Source organism: Mesitornis unicolor, unplaced genomic scaffold (assembly GCF_000695765.1).
Source record: "Mesitornis unicolor isolate BGI_N332 unplaced genomic scaffold, ASM69576v1 scaffold18665, whole genome shotgun sequence".
Classification (NCBI taxonomy): Eukaryota; Metazoa; Chordata; class Aves; order Mesitornithiformes; family Mesitornithidae; genus Mesitornis; species Mesitornis unicolor.
Window position 1 is genome coordinate 1 of NW_010187719.1, and position 16,681 is coordinate 16,681.

Genomic DNA, 16,681 nt, shown 5'->3' on the forward strand with positions numbered 1-16,681 from the left:
GTGATTCTGTGGTTCTGTGATTCTGTAACTGAAGTAGAGATGATGGCAGAGCCTTGCTTCAGTAACTGCCATTGGTTTTCTCAAGTGAAAGGTACACTTACCCTTTTTGCTCTGCGCGAAATATCTCCATTTTTCCTTGCCTGCCAAATGCAGTTGTGTTACATTACAACTCTTTGAGCAGCATTGTTAAGACATGGTTCTGAACTTCTTGCCTGGTTCTGTTGCAGCGGATGGGGATAAGCCAGGCTTACCTGGAGAAATGGGACCAAAAGGTGAAAAAGGTGAATCAGGATCTCCTGCTTATCAGTCAGGCCCACCTGGGTTCCCTGGTAAGCACGGCACACCCGGCCTCCGTGGTCCACCTGGTCCTGCTGGAGCCCCTGGTAAGTGCACAAAAAGAGGTGATGAGAATTCACAGGAACATCTTCGCTTCTTGTAAAGATAGCTGCTGGCAAGGCAAAGTGAGAAAGTAGTTTGAGGGTATGGAATGAAATGGGTGGCCACACAGGGGAGAAGTGTTATGTGCTTATCAGTGAAGGAAAGGTTTGCATGGTTTTTAGACATTCCTGGCAACATCTGAAAGAAAAGAAGGTCTGCTTGGGGCTGGGTGAGGGATATGGGGATCAAGATGGTTATGGGGCTGGAGCATATGACATGTGAGTGTCAAGGAGTGTCTGAGAGAGATTAATTTCTTCCTTGTCCTGGAGAAGAGAAAGCTAAGGGTAATCTTACTGTTATCTTCCCCTACCTCTCAGGAGCTCATAGGGAACATGGAACCAGATGCTTCACTAAGGAGTGCAGCAACAGGGCAAGAAGCAATGGTCATGAGCTACCACAAGGGAGATTCTGCTCAGATATTAGGAAAACGTTTTTCACCATGAGAGTGGTCAGACAGTGGAACAGGTTTCCTAGTTGCAGACTCTCCATCTTTGGAGATATTCAGTACTTAGCTGGACAAGGTCCTGAGCAACTTGCTGTAACCTTGAGGTTGGCCCTGCTTTGAGCTGAGAGTTGGACCAGGTGGCTTCCAGAGGCCACTTCTGACTGAGATTGTGCTGTGCCTCTGCAGGAGGCACCACACTGCAGTGCAAGAGCAGGAGCAGAGAAAAGGATGTGCAAGAAGTGAGCCAAAGCAAGCGGTCTGAGGTACTGCAGTGTAGGTTGTGCTGAGAGAGGGGAGCAGAGGAATTCGGGATGAGATAGAGCAAAGAATGGCAAGGATCATCTGTCATAGCAGATGGAAGTTACTGAGAACAGGTGTGAGAAGTTGTGATAAGAGGGAGAAGGGAAGAAAGCAGGGGGTAGAGAGGAACAGGTTGGGTTTGGCAGCAATTGATATTAGGGGAAACGGAAAAGGGCAGATGCAGCTCAAAGGAATAAGGAAGAAAGAGAAGAAAAGTAAATCTACAGTAGATTAATTTTTTCTTTAAATTTTGTTAAACCTTTAGGTCCTCTCTTTGGATTAAAAGGATACGAGGGGACACCGGGTAGATTTGGCATACAAGGTTTCCCTGGGCCAAGAGGATCAAAAGGACCTAAAGGTAGGTCATAACAGAAGACACAATAGATAATCTGCTGTTATGCATTGTGTAAAGATTGCATGTATCCAGTCTGGTTTTATTGAACTAGGACATGATCAGGGGCTGGTGAATTTGATCTGGGGCTAACGCAACAATGAAACATTGTGTTAGTTGCTTATAAGAAAAAAGAAGTACTTTTCTCAGCTATTTTGCAAACTACTCAACTATTCTCAAGTCTATATATAAAATGGATAGAGCTGAACATCTGTTTGTTGTGACAGAGCATTCTTTCTTCTCTTTCCAATCCTTTCCTTAGGTGAAGAAGGCGATTGCAGTAAGTGCCTTGTGGATGATGAAGTCAGAAGGGGCTCCACTGGCCTCCCTGGCCCTCCTGGCTTCCCAGGAACCCCTGGCCAACCTGGGAGGAAAGGAGAACCTGGTGATCAAGGGCCGCATGGTATTCCTGGCTACCCTGGAGCAAAAGTGAGATATTTGGTTCTTTTTTGCATAGTTTTATGTGGCTACTAGGAAAAAAAAAAAACTAAGCTATTCTCCATGGAAGAGTATGATTTATTTATTTCTGTGCCACTTCGCTAGCCTTCAGATTGCTGTCTACAAAATACTAAAAGCCAAAAATTGCTAGCATGGGAGTGAAAATAGGATTTTTTGGGAAGAACAAAGATTTCCACATAATCCAAAGTCCACTTTCCATTTAAGCAAAGCTGTTTCAGCAGAACCTTTTCAAGCATCTGTAGTACTGAGGATGACCTGACCATCTAGAAGGGTCGCAATTTCAGTAGTTCCTTAAGATTGTTGCTAATAAGATGCATACATCAAACTGATGAAATGTGAGTTTCTTGTTTATAATAGGTTAAGTCTTCCTGGAAACCCAGAGAAGAGCCTTTGCTTATAATTGCGTGCTTGTTGTTTACACTTAAAAGTGCTGTGCTATGTGGTATGCCAACTGCACCATGGTTCCTCACAGTCAGAATTGACTTGAGGAAATCACATCATTCTCAAGATTTTAGAATAAGATTTTTGTAAAGCTGCCCCAAAAACTGATTTTGTTTTGCAGAGATGTCAGAGCAAACATAATGCTTTCAGTTAGTGCTTTGGGCTCTTCTGAACATCTAATAAACAAACTCATAACTAGCTTTAATTCTGGGTTTTTTTAGAATTAAAATAAAATAAAATTTGACTTGATTGTTGATGTCAAAAAAAAGTAGAGAAAACACTTTTTTTCCCTGAAAATTCAAAATACTTTTATGAAAAGTTCTACTTTCTAGAAGTCATAAAAATGACAAAAATACTTTCGAAAAGTTCAGTGTTGATACTTTTGTTAAAATTGTGCAAGTTCTACAAGGTTTTTTTGCCTTCGAAATGAAGAATTTCAATATTTTCGTCTCAGAATTTTTGAAGAAGAGACAGTATACAGACCTAGCATAGATAGCTAAATAGCACTCGGAAGCAGAGCCCTGACTTTATCTCAGCTTTTGGTCTGCAACAAATTCAAAGCAAAACAATTTAGCTTAAATATTCTTGTTCCATATTCTTACGCAGAAGTGACTCCATAATTCTCTGAGCACATACAGCACATTATTTATACAGACAATAAATATACCTAATTTGTATCCAATCTATATCATTTTAATGAAAATAAAATTTTATCTTAAGCAGTGATTTTTTTTTCCTATGGAGCAAGAGAAATTAGAAACAGCTGTAAAGTATTTTGAAAACACCTGTGTTCTAAATTTCATTTCTACACAGCATCTAAACTTGGAAAACAAAAAATAATAAAGTGAACATCATACTATTAATGCAGTGTTATTGCTGAAGATTTCTGCAGTTATATAGTTGGTGAAATAGCTCAGAAATTAAGTTCTTGAGATTTCTTTTAGCCTGCAAAAAGCAATGTCCAAAAAAAACATCTCTACAGTGATGTATAGATGTGATTTCACTGACCATTAAAATGCAGTTTGAAAATATGGCTGGGTAAAGCAGGATCCTTGCACTGGAGTCTGATCTCCCTCTTCAGACTTACAGAAGTGTGAACCTGTGTTCTTGAGATGACCTGCAGCTGAGATACAGTTTCTTGGAGAATGTCAGTAAAAGACAGTGCTGCAAAAGACATCTTTTAAAATAATTTATGGTACAGGAATGTTTTAAACAAAAAATAAATGCATCAGGTACATCATTTTCTTTCAGTGTCTACCCTGGAATTCAGTAAGAGGAGGCTCGGGAGAACATAACATGCATGGCTTGTGTTTTAGTGAATCATTCAGTACTAAAGTTAACTGGCATTAAATATTCAGTGGCAAATGAATGTGTAACCACTGGGCCATGACATCTACCATGGGTTTGGTCCTGTGCCACAGCTCTCTCAATGCCATCCTCATGCAGAAGCACCCCTACCATACCACATAGACCTTGGTCCTGGTTAGAGCATATTAATAAAGATTCAGGCACAAGAATGGGATTACTGAAGAGGAAATCATTCACAGAAAGGAATGGGAAAGCAGTAAAATTTAAAGATACTTTTTTTTTTTTAGGCAGGACAGTGGAAATGCAAATCTTGGTACCTATTTCTTAAGTGGTTCTGTTTCTTTTTTTTTCAATGTGTGTAACACCAGGGTTTTTCGGGTCAAGATGGATTTCCTGGACCAAAAGGAGAAAAGGGAGATTCTTTATACATAACTACTAAAGGTAGAGTAACATTTCACATCACGTGTATTTATACATTTCACAAAAGATTGGTCTCATAAGCGATTGGTCTCACAACGAAAGGTCTTCTTTAGGCACCAAAGGAATCCGAGGAGATCCTGGACTGCCTGGTATCAGAGGTGAAGATGGTTTCCCAGGCAGAGATGGATTAGATGGTTTACCAGGACAGCCTGGCCTTCCAGTAAGTAGCAAATCTACCTAAATCATTTCCACCACACTTCGTTACTAATGCATTTAATTCTGAGGGGTTATGATCACCAGGGTCTCCTTCTTTCACAGATAATGATGCACAACTAGACTGGCTTTCCTGGTTATTGATACATCAAACACCAGTTTTACTCTCAAGGGTTTTAGAACAATTTTTCACTTGTATTTCTGTTTTATTTAAACAGCTAAGTAGTATATAACCCATTTAGACCAGCTTGCTATTAGTTGTTAGTTTGTGATAGTTAGTGGTTTATTAGTGACTCCTCCTAGCTTTGTCTAAGAGACATTCTGTGTCACTGACCTTCAACAGCCTTGTTACAAGTGAGTGAAAGAAAAGCAAAATTTACTACAATTTTACATCCTCAAAATGTAGATTGTGTCATCATGTATATGCTTGATAGCACCTCACCTAGCCAACTGTAGTGATCTAGAAGTTAGACGTAGTCTCAGTTGGTTTTCTAAGCTACTTCTGTAGGCAAAATAAAAAGTTCAGTACCTTGCAAGAGGAATTCATCTCACGTATCATAAATGCTGTTTTGGACCACTGGGATGCTCTTACATCATATTTGAAGATGGGCCAGAGCCACATCATCCAATCTGGACCACAGTGCTTTTTACTCCCAGTAGAGATGGTACTTTGTGTTACTTCTGAGGATGGAAACGTTTTCTAGTGATATCCATAAGATGTTGACTCAGTATTGCAGAAATATCACTAAAGGAACAGGCAAAGAAAAAATCTGCCCATTTGGGCACAGTTTTATGTCATCTTCTCTCAAGGTCTCAGAAGTGAATGCCACACCAGAACATCTCTAATGATGCATGTGACTTCCCCAAAACCCACTTGCAGCTTTTCAGGAAGGGCAGTAAGCCTGTCAACAGCAGTGATTCATACTGCCCAAGTGCTGTTCCCTGGCCAGCATTTTAAGGGGAATTCTCCATCTGAGAGTGCTTCTCTCATGCCTTTTCTGCCATGGGGTCTAAATTAAAGTCTGATTATTTACAATATATTTTATCTGCAATGTTGATTTAAAGAGCTGGGATGTAATACCTGAGGAATTGCTGCCTATGTTATTCATGAGAGTAGTTCAACTATTTTGAGTTTTGGTTGTTTCTCAGCAAGTCAGAAGTGACCATCTCTGCTCACTTCCCACAGGGTGATGGCATCAGAGGTTTCCCTGGTGATCCTGGTTATCAAGGTGAATTAGGCCCAAAAGGCTTTCCAGGAGAAGCAGGTCCACCAGGTGAAGGATTTCCTGGTCCAAAAGGGTATCGAGGTCCTCCAGGTGACCATGGACAAGATGGAAGCCCTGGACCTCCAGGTCTGCCTGGTCTGCCAGGAGAGCCTGGCCAACTTGGTAAGAGACATCGCTCTGTCTTGCATCAAAGCCATGGGAGATCATTACTGAATTGTGTACAGCATCTGTACAGCACCTCTGTTGAAAAGGCAATGTCTGGTGGGGTGTTATGTGGGTAAAAAGATAGTACTTGTATTAGTTGTCCAGAAATCCTAAAGAAGGAAATACTTCAGAAGTCCCAGTAGTTTTATGTCAGGTATTGAAATAGCATGAAAGAATGTGTTAGTGCCAGCAAGTAAAACCTTTCCAGTTTAAAGCAGTTGGAGGCAGTAGAGCAATGTCCTGCCACTGGAGTATTTACAGGTGGTTTCCTCTGGTCTTCCCCATTTAACATAATTTTTTAATTGGCCAGAGGAACTCATGTAACCATCCTTCACAGCTCTTCATAGTATCTCTGCAGCTTTCTGAGTTCCTTCCAGTGTCAGAACAGCAGGGCTATGTTCACAAGAGCTCAGGCTCAGAGTTTTATTGCTCAACTTCAAGATGCCTAGCAGAACATGCACGCTAGAGCAGGCACCCACCATCCCTACACTGCACGGCACAGACAGCCTCCTAACACTGACAGGGTTAGGCTTCAGGCCTGGATGAAATTAATATATAGATAGAGAGTTCCAGTGTGTTATAGCAAATAGGTTTTGTTGTATGTATGCGTAATACATAAGAGAATACATTATCTGATGTTCTAATAGACATTTTGATTAGAACTGAGAGCATTTTACATTTTTTCTCTCTAAATAATAACTGTCTTTTCCTGTTCTTTGCTCATAGATTGTGGGCAGGTCACTGAAGACTTTTCTAGAGGAGATGGAACTGAGCCAATATGGTCAGGTACTGTACATATAAATGGCTTAAATGTATCTTAATATTTAGTCTTATGCTACTCTTATGGCTTGATACTTTCTCTTTGATGACTGCTTTGGGTGCTCTTGATCATAAACTGAACATCAGGTCACAAATAACCACACATATATTGCACGTAGCTCTCAAGTAATGTAACCAAATTGAACGTATTCTAAAATTATTGCAATTTTAGCTCTGCAGTTCATAAATTCTTTACTTCATTGCTCCTGAGTGTTTATTGAGACAAAATAATTATTACCATGCAAGCTGTAACAACAGTCCCAGAAATTAGGTGCCAAAGAAAATTTAAGCAACTTTTTTTAAAGAAGAATTTTGAGTGAAGATTTTCAGTTAAATTTGACATGTAAAGAAAAAAACGCTTCACTTGTACCAAAAATTTACTTGATTGCTTCAGGGCTATAAATTGCCTACAGGGAAACAAAGTGTTTCTTTTTCTCTGAAAAATACAGTCATCCATGAAGTTGGGCTACACTTCCCATGCTGCTCTATCTGAAGCAGCCACCACAGCCCCTGTAAAACAGGCAGAAGTGCAGCTCTTGGGGTGGAGCTCAGCTTGAGTGCTCCCCTGAAAATGCCACCCATGAGCAATTATATTGGTTTTCTAATGAAGAATAAAACTTCTTTTAAATTAGAGTTTTGCCTAGTTATTTCATTCACGTGATGTTGTCTCAGCTGCAGGCACAGAGCTGATGAGAGGCAGCACATAAGCACTTACAGTGCGTCTAACTTTGTTTGCAGGCGCAGGCTGTGTGAGGCCACCAAAGGGGTCCCAGGGCAAGCCAGGACTGCCAGGAGCCACAGGTAACATTTTGCCTTCGTTTTTGTTTCTCACACACACTACATTTTGAGGGAGCTCTTGCCCAATCTTCCCAGCACCGAGAGTTCCCCACTTCTTTCTAAAAGGAGTAGAAAGAGAAGGTGGGAACAGGGTCTGTAGGATGGGAATTAAAAGAAATACAGACAAGGTGTACTGAGTGGTCATAACAATTGACCTTGAGGAGGGATCCTCAGACCAGCACTGGTAGTTCCTCTAAGCTTATGTACTCCCATCCTAAGCAATAAAGCTGTTTTTCAGTAAATCCTTTTCATCGCCAACTGGTAACGGTACTGGCAAAAACCATAACTGGGTCATTGAGAGTTTGGGAAATGTAAAATTCTTGATGCACCCATCTGGTCTATAAATTTTAAGGCCAAATTTGGGGATTTTTCCCAGCACAAGGTTTATTATGGCATGCATGGAACAACAGATTGATTATCAGACACTAATGGATCTTAAAAGGGAACATTTTATCTCTGTTGAAAGATGATGTGTATCTCTGATCTATGTTTCCTTTTGTTGTTAGGATCAATGCTTCTGAAGGTTCTTTTCTTTGCCATCTTTGTAATTTTTTGCTGAGTTTGATGATTTGTTTATTCTTTCATTCATATGAGCTTGAAGGTTTTTCTTTCAGCAAATACAGTCAGATTTAACTCATAGCTGTAAGTCTGCTGTAACAAAAGTGATGCTGTTTTCATGTGTTTTATATTTTGTATTCTTAGTTAGCTCTTTAACAAATCTGTCTTTGCCAGCTTATGTGTTTTAGTAATTTTAAGATTTTTTTTGCATCCCTTCCCCCCAAAAACTGGAAGAGGCCCCTTGCTGAGCTCAGTGTAGAACTCTGTTCGTAGCCAACTTTCATCCTGAGCCAGTTCTGGAGTTGGAGACCCAGGAAGGAGCAGAACACATTTTACAACTTTTCACAGCTTCTGGTTGCCATAGCTGTGTCGATCTGGTTTCCTGGAGCGTCATTCCTACCCACATTCTCCAGATTGACACAAAAGCACCAACAACCCCTTTACCTTATTTTCCTTGTCTGCTTAGAGTGATGTGGTTTTGTCCACAAGATTTCCCACCTTCTTTTCAGCCAGAATGGAGCTCTGCTGTAGGCAATCAAATATCTCAGTGTCCTAGGTGCTGATGGCACCAGTACATCAAGCAAGGAGCCATCTTCGTAGTTTCACAGCCTCATGCCCTTGTATTCCTTTGAAATTCCTGCAACATACACAGCCCACCCTAATTTACATCCCAGTTATTCAGTAGTTGCAAGACCTACATGATCACTGTTGAATAAATTGTTTAAGTTGTTTTCTGTTTCAAATGTACAGATAAAGTGCTTGCAAACTAAACACTGGTCTAAAATTTAAAAACCCCCTTTTTCTTACTGCTATTTGGCACAAGATGTTAACACCAGCTAACATCGCATAGCAAGTTACTGAAATATGTGGTAAGCAGTGGTTGCATTCTCCATCTGCCACCTTCTTTCTCTAATGGCTTTTTAATTAGCACAATACTGAACAGAATGAATGGAAGTCAGTTATTACAGATGGGAAACAAGACCAAGATGTTATTTGGGTAAGAGGCACATTAGAATTTTTCATTGAGACCTGAAAGCCTAGGATTTTTCCTTTTAATTGCTTTCTGAGATGTTATTGTTCATGTAAGGGGGAGAACAATAGTCCTGTATGGCACTGGGAAAATGCTATTCACGCTGCATTGGCTGTGTATGTGCACCTTATTTGTGGTCTTTTTAAAGGTTTCCTTCTTCCCTTCACAAACAACAGCTAAAACTGAAAAAAAAAAATCATTATTAAATAAGTAATAGAAATTCAGAAAACTAAAGTAGAAAAAAAATCTCAAAATTGAAGTGATATTTTCCTTGGTTTGTCATAGTTAGCGGTGGAGAGCAACTTGCTTTCAGTGTAATAAATAAATGAGTTGTAATTCATGGTGATGCTAAGCAACAGCACTTAAAATGTTAAAGCATGTTGTTGACCTTCAAGCCTGAGCTGGGAACTTAAAGAGTTTGAGGAGCTGGGGAGGGCAGGGGAACAAAGCATTCTGCGGGAGTTATTTTCAAAGAACTTGACCAAAAAATCTTGATCTTGGAATACAGTGAATTAATGAGACTCATGTAAAAAGACTCTTGCATTAAAAAGTGAATTAATAATGTAATTTCATAAAAGAATCGTATGAAATGCTTGCAGGTTTGGAGATGTTAAGAAACAGTAATATTTGCCCTTACCCAAATGTCAAATACTGCATCACAAGGAAGTGAGGTCTCATTTTACCTGTCAGGACATAACTTGGAATGAACATGAGTTCAGTGCTAGAGGAACACTTTTTCAGGGCACAGCCCTTCTTTTACTACCAAAGCTATAGACCTGTACAGTTACAAATATAGTAAGTAGGCTAGTTAATTTGTATTCAGTTTCTAGGATGATTAGATCTAACCTTTAGCCTTACATTTCTGTTTCGTGGTTATCTAAATCGGTCTGCTCTTGTTCTGCGATCAGTTTAGCAAGGAAGGGAAAAATGTGTTCCTCCTACAGCATGTCATTTGTGCCCTTTTTGGTTGAGCATCTTTCTTTGACATTGCCTTTTGACCTTAAACTAAAAGTCTTAATCTACAAAATTTTAAAAGCCTCTAAAAGTCTATGAGACTAATTATTTTCACCTTAGTACTGTCCATATTGTTAGTCTTTAAGGCAGGTTAATCCATGTTTGTAAGAGTACATCACCTAGATTTTTGGTCCATGTCTTGGGATTTTGAATACTGCTGAAGAGTTACAGTATAGTCTCATTAAATTAAAAAAAAAAGTTTCATCTTTGCATCCAGAAACAGATCCTGATGATATTTAACCACTACCTTTTCTTACATTATATGCACATTTCTGTTTCATTTGTTCAGATCACACTTTCTTGCTTTCTTTTATATAATTTAGGTGCAAAAGGTGCAAGAGGATTCCCAGGTGATCCAGGTCCAATGGGATACCCAGGGCTAAATGGTACACGAGGTGATCCAGGTCGGGAAGGATTCCCAGGTCCTCCAGGTATTATTAAATCGTCATTCTTTGTAAACTTTCAACTGCGTTGCTATAGTCACTGAAATACAAAAACTTGATTCCAGACACATTTTCACTTACCTTCTCTTCCATGTTCAACAATAAACTACTATACAAGACTGCTGCTTTTCAAATCAGAAAGATTTCCTGCAACTTCTGTAATGATGAAAAGTAACATAGACGCCAACCTTTTAAAATTTGCTTTCTGGTGCAAAATTATGAATGTGACAGTAAAAATTCACGAAGTTCACAGAGAAATAAAGAAATTCAGTAACAAGACATTTCAGATTTCAAATTAAATATACTCAGAATGATGATGCAGAAAGGAAGAAAATACTAGTATTAGTACTAGTATTAGTATCATGAGGGGGTCACCTCTAAGTTCTGCCAATTTCCACATTTGGTCAAATGTTCTTACAAATGTTATGTGGTTTAAAAACTTTTTTATAACACTTTGATTGATTCTACAGTTTCTGCTAAAACAAAGGGAAATTACAATAATACAAAAGGCATTATGATGGTGTCTCTAGGATTTGAACTCCAGCATTAGTAGTGATCCCTGTGATGCCTAATCCCTGTTTTATTTATAGGTTTCACTGGCCCCAGGGGAGACAGGGGCCCAAGTGGCCTACCTGGACTGCAAGGACACCCAGGCCTTACAGGAAAATCTGGTGCTCCAGGAGCAGCAGGACTGAAGGGCTTTCCTGGTGAAGTTTTAGGAGCAGCAGCAGGTGCCCGAGGGGATGTCGGGCTCCCTGGCTTCCCGGGGTTAAAAGGCGCACCAGGAGATCAAGGAATACCAGGAATTAGAGGTAACAGCTACTTCAAGTAAAGAAATGTTTGAGTGTGATATAAATGTAGCCAAATTATAGAGATGTGAGAGTAATAAGAGATTGTGTTTAGATGCATTGGAGGTCTTAATGTCCCAGCATCAAATCTCAGTGCCTGATGATCTCCCATCCCTTCCCCATCTACTTCAACTGTTACCAATATGCCTGGCTGCTCCAAACACCTCCTGAAGATCCATTGCTTATCACCAGCCCTCCTTCACATTGCACTACGTGAAATCAGCTACAATAGGATACCAGAGAACCAGATTTTGCTGATCTTTGTTGTGTTCAGATGTACTGTTAATTTTTCCCATTGTAGCTAAGGGAACAATGTTGTAGTTATCCTGTATCTTTTCACTTACATACTGCATAATACCGAGATTGTTTCCCACGCCAAAAGATGTTGGGATAATACATTGGGCTTCGCAGAATAGCATGTTGCACTAGTGCAGAATTTGTATATTTTAAGTAAGAGGCCATAGTGTTTAGTAAATGCTAATAAGTCATTTTACCTGGTCACTCTTTGGGCACTCAGGAACAAGAACAAGAAAACAGTATACACTTATTAATAATTCTAGAGTGTTCATTTTGTTTCATTATTTCACACAGCTAAAAAACCCACTAAACTCCCTATAGAAAACAGAATGAACCGTAGTTTCTCTACAAAATCTGACTTTGTCACTCACTGAATTCCATGGAGGACCTTCATAAGTACACATGGAAATTAAGCATCCCTTGCTACGCAGTTTCAATAGCATTTGGTCACATAGTTAAATTTAGGACTGCTAATTGCTCCCTTGCCTGACTGTGGAAGTGAGAAAGCAGCAGTAATTGTGTGTCTAGCTTAATGCAAGGAGGCCTATCACAGGAACCTGTTTTGGAGACTCTTCTCATTATTTTCAATACAAATTAAAAAAAAAAGAGAGAAGAAGAACATCATCTTATATGATTTATTTGAAATGAGGAAAGCTAGTTTCACCTTCAGTAGAGCCCCGGGGTGTAGGAAAGGGATGAAAGTAGCTCTATGGCACTTGAAAAGTTTGAGAAAAGGCAGAAAACATCACTAACACCTCTGAAAAGGGGAAGAAATTCAAGGTATAACATGGATTGAAAAGGAAAAAAGAAGCGTGACTTTTCACCTTCTTTCTAAGCATTTCTGTAGAACTAAGTTTTCAGTGATAACAAAAAATAAATACAGTGAAAAGAAAAAGCATTACTAGTTTGTCTGTTCTTGATTTAATTTACAGCTCTGACAGAACGGCTCCAATAAGCATGTGAATTTTTGTATGAGTCTTTTTTTTATTTTTATATGAAGTGGCTAGTGATTCCTTTATATCATCTATGCCACATAAACTACTAGCCCCTCAGAACAGAGAGCTGAAGCCTATATTCTGTTCTTGAGAAACCTCACCTTACGTGACCTCAGTTAAAAAGCACACTTAACTGTAGTCAAGCCAGTGGACCTGCACTGATGTAAAACCTGAATAAAGTGAAGCAGATCCACTTGTCCTCGATTTTAAGTGCCAAGTACTTTTGATGGCTTGTACACTGCTGCTTCTCCAGTATGAATGCAAAGCAGGCAATACCTTTTAAATCTTGACATTCTCTTTGCTCTTACATCGTAGAGAGGTAAATTTTCACCCAGTGCACTCAGTCGTGTAGAATCAAGGACTTTTTGCTTAGGAATCTTTATGAATCTCATAACAATGCCTTGTAACAACCTCATCTGAAAAATTTCTGAACAATAACACAAAACCAGAACCCTCCATCTGAATTAAATGTTCCCATTCCTGCCTATTACATTTTGAAAAAGATACAGAGTGTTATTTCAGGGCTTCAGTCAGCTGCTTGATTTTGTTCTTACAAAGATGTATGTGGTAAAGAGAGAGATCAGGAACTGCAGAATTCTTGAGGTTAAAAGTGGAAGAGACCTGATCCATCTCTGTCTACCTGGTGCCAAATTATTTCCATTTATTTGAAGGAGCCAGTCAACATTTCTGATGCAAATATTGAGTTCAGTACTGCTAATGTCAATAATTTTAAAACTAATGAGCAATCATTTAATTTGCTTTTCCTGTTCTCCTTGAACATTCAGAGGAAAAGCATACCCTGAAAGACTAGTGCATACACAGAAATGGTATGTAATAATAAGTTCTCTAGGTATTTATGCACTCTAATGCATGATTATGGTATTTTAGGAGCGGATGGTAACCCAGGTTTGCCAGGACCCAAAGGAGATCCAGGTCCGCAAGGTCTCCCTGGTTTGATGGGATTGCCAGGAATACCGGCAACGCGTGGATTCCCAGGGCTACCAGGAAACCCTGGGCCAGATGGTGTGCCTGGCTCTCAAGGACCTGATGGTGAGGAAGTATTCCTGTCCTGTGTCACTCCTCCTGCCAGTTCTCTGTGGCAGGGCAACTGTATGGTTTCCACAGTGGAAAATTAAGCTTGGGGTTGTGGCACATGCCATGCTTCAATGCCCAGCCAGGGAAATGGCAGTAATAGTGCAGACACTGTAATTGCAAATTGTGCTGGTATCACAGGTGGGAAGTAGAGGTGATGATGGTCCTCACTGGCGGAGCTGCTGGTTTTCCTTCTATAGCCACCTACCAAGCCAGATCGGAGCTTGCTGGTGGAAGACTGGGAGAAGGAAGCTACCAAATGAGAGCAGTCTAACAGAAAAGGGGCGTAATTCTTAAATTAAAGGGGAAGGGAAGGTCCTGTTGGGAGTGGGTACAGAACCAAGCTGGTAGCGTGACTGGTTTGCATTGATGAGCTGCTCTGTCTTTGTAATAATTTCTGGAGTTCTTTGCTGAAAGAAATCATAATTTTCCCCACCTCAGTATGAAGCTGGTAGGATAGCAGTTTTCTCCCTTTTGAGCTACCTTGTATGAAATTGTCATTTATGTCCAAACGCTTTCTAATCTCCCTTTTCGCATGTTCATATGACAGGTCCACCTGGTGCTAGGGGAGAAGATGGTGAGCAAGGCTTTCCTGGCCCTGTGGGCCTGAAAGGTCTGGCTGGAGACAAAGGTGAAACAGGTTTCGAGGGATTACGAGGTATACCTGGCGTGACTGGTCCCCCTGGCATAAGCGGAATGGATGGCTTTCCAGGAGATAAAGGTGAGCCTCTGCACAGCTGCTTTGGAGAAAAGTAATGTTGCTTAAAGCTGGTCTGTGCTGAGATGAACAGGACACATTTCCTGCTGGGCTACCTCTGTCTGAAACAGAAGAATTAGGGTCACAGGCCTAATATATTCCAAAGTCACTGACTGCTTTCCCCTGTGTTGTGTTTGGCAAAATGGTAAAAAAAACCCGTGCAGCTCTATTTAGCACAATGGCTGTTTTATTTCTCCTTTTGAAAAATATACAGTATTTACTCTTTTCCTTTTGAAAAATATACAGTATTTACTCTTTTCTCTCTCCAAAGATCTTTCCCTTGTCTCAGTCCCACTGGCACTCAGTGAAATTACAAAGATGTTTCCCCAAGTCTTTGCTTCAAAAAACTTCCAGTTTTTTAAAGCTGAAAGTTGTGTACTCAGCAATGCCAGACACAAGACCTCAATGTTGACTTTCACCAGGATACTAATTTTACATATACAGAAGGTGAGATTCTCACTTGCCAGCCAGAAAAACACTATATATAATGCGAGTTGTCTACATGACACAGGGAGTTTCAACAGGATTCAACTTCATGTGAAGCCAAGTTAAACACAAAGGCAGGGGTGGGGGGGTGCTTACATAAAAATGCATGTTGTAATTTCATCAGTTGGAAAGATGGGATTTTTTTCCTAGGACAACTCTGGAGTACTGACCAGCTTTCATTTGAAAGGAATGAAGATCTATTTGTTCACGTGACCTGTGAAAACCAGCATCCTCTTGTTTAGAAAAGAGGAATATGGGAATTTTTGGTGAGAAAGGGCCAGCCAGTCCTAGACTCAAGATTTGTATCTCTACATGTAGAATAACAGGCTTACTAAAAACCCTACAAGGAACTAGGTGTCTTTCTCTAGCTTATCTGTAGGAGAAGGGTTGAACTGATCTTCCAGAAGAAGATGCTAAGTTCTGGTTCTCTCCACAACATCTCCTGTTGGCCAGTTGAGGCACTTCAGCATACCCCTGCTCTTGTTTACTTTTCAGAGAGCTTGGGTGCCTGATCTAGAGCTGCAGATCGCCCTAGGCATTAAGGCACCCAAAAATAGGCACTGCTGCACTCAAGTTTTCATACCATTTTAGTCATGTGTTGCTGTTTCACATTTACTTAGTTTGCCGAAATCTGAGGGAGGTAACAGTTCTCTTCCCCTTCTTTCTTTAAAGGCTCAAGAGGTTCACCTGGCATTGATGGTTTCAAAGGCATGACAGGCCTAAAAGGAAGACCAGGCATCAAGGGAATCAAAGGAGAATTTGGCCTGCTGGGGGCTCGGGGCGATAAAGGCTCACAGGGCGCACGCGGCTTTAAAGGTATTTGCTTCTGGGTGGTGCGAGTGTGTTTGCTTTTCACATCTGGAGAACTATTTTACATGGACACAAAGACAAAGAAGACACATTTTTCACATGGTAAACTTAGCTCAGACATTCCTCCACCTATTTCACACATGGGCCTCTGGCTGAGAGGCTGGATTTTAGACTCAGGGCAAGGTTGCTTCTTTGTGAATCTTTGCATGTTTAAGGTTGAAGACAGACATCTCATTATTCAGCCGAGCTCAGATAGCGACACCTCTGGGCACGTGCAGAACTCAACAAAGCTTTTTCCCCAAGAACCATAAGGTTTTTTGGGGAAAAGATTCGTATTTTGTTCCAGTTGCACTGTGAAGGCACTGAAATATTCAGAATAACAATGCAATTAGGAAGTTGAAAGTCAGAAACATACCAGCTGATATCATCATTAGTGAAATGAAAACTGTAACTCACTCCTCTTTTCTTTGCATACAATTATCTTTAAATGCATGCTTTACTGCAAGGCCAAAATGTTCTTTCTAGAGACTGTGAGATAGGTAAGAAAAACCGATCTGCAATTCAAAGGTTACAAAACAGAGCTTCCTGTAATTCAGGGGTGGTCTGAGCAAAAGGCAAGTGTGAAAACAGCCCTCTGCTAGCTAAGTGCAGGTTAACATCACTTGTAGGCAGCTTGACCCAGAAAACTTGACTGTGAAGAAAAGTGCAAATAAACTGCTTGGTGAAGAAGTTTAAGACAGTGCATGATCATAGGAAAGAAGCCTGTCTCTGCATCCCACGAGGAACTAAAGACAGTCAAACAGTCTATTTGGGTCCTTTCTTCAGAATATTACTTACTGATGTCAGCAGG

At 40.3% G+C, this 16,681-nt stretch overlaps 1 protein-coding gene across 1 annotated transcript in view; it reads left to right on the forward strand.

Annotated features, from left to right (window-relative positions):
- Positions 1-227: 227 nt before the first annotated feature.
- COL4A2 (collagen, type IV, alpha 2) overlaps positions 228-16,681 on the forward strand; it is a gene marked incomplete at its 5' end in the record, with an annotated part of 32,031 nt that continues 15,577 nt past the window's right edge. Inside the window, 13 exons of the mRNA XM_010185552.1 lie at positions 228-383; positions 1,449-1,541; positions 1,837-2,003; positions 4,151-4,223; positions 4,316-4,422; positions 5,602-5,803; positions 6,572-6,631; positions 7,403-7,465; positions 10,427-10,534; positions 11,137-11,358; positions 13,575-13,736; positions 14,329-14,499; positions 15,694-15,837. Coding sequence (XP_010183854.1) covers positions 228-383; positions 1,449-1,541; positions 1,837-2,003; positions 4,151-4,223; positions 4,316-4,422; positions 5,602-5,803; positions 6,572-6,631; positions 7,403-7,465; positions 10,427-10,534; positions 11,137-11,358; positions 13,575-13,736; positions 14,329-14,499; positions 15,694-15,837 — 1,728 coding nt within the window. The remainder of the gene's footprint in view (positions 384-1,448; positions 1,542-1,836; positions 2,004-4,150; positions 4,224-4,315; positions 4,423-5,601; positions 5,804-6,571; positions 6,632-7,402; positions 7,466-10,426; positions 10,535-11,136; positions 11,359-13,574; positions 13,737-14,328; positions 14,500-15,693; positions 15,838-16,681) is intronic.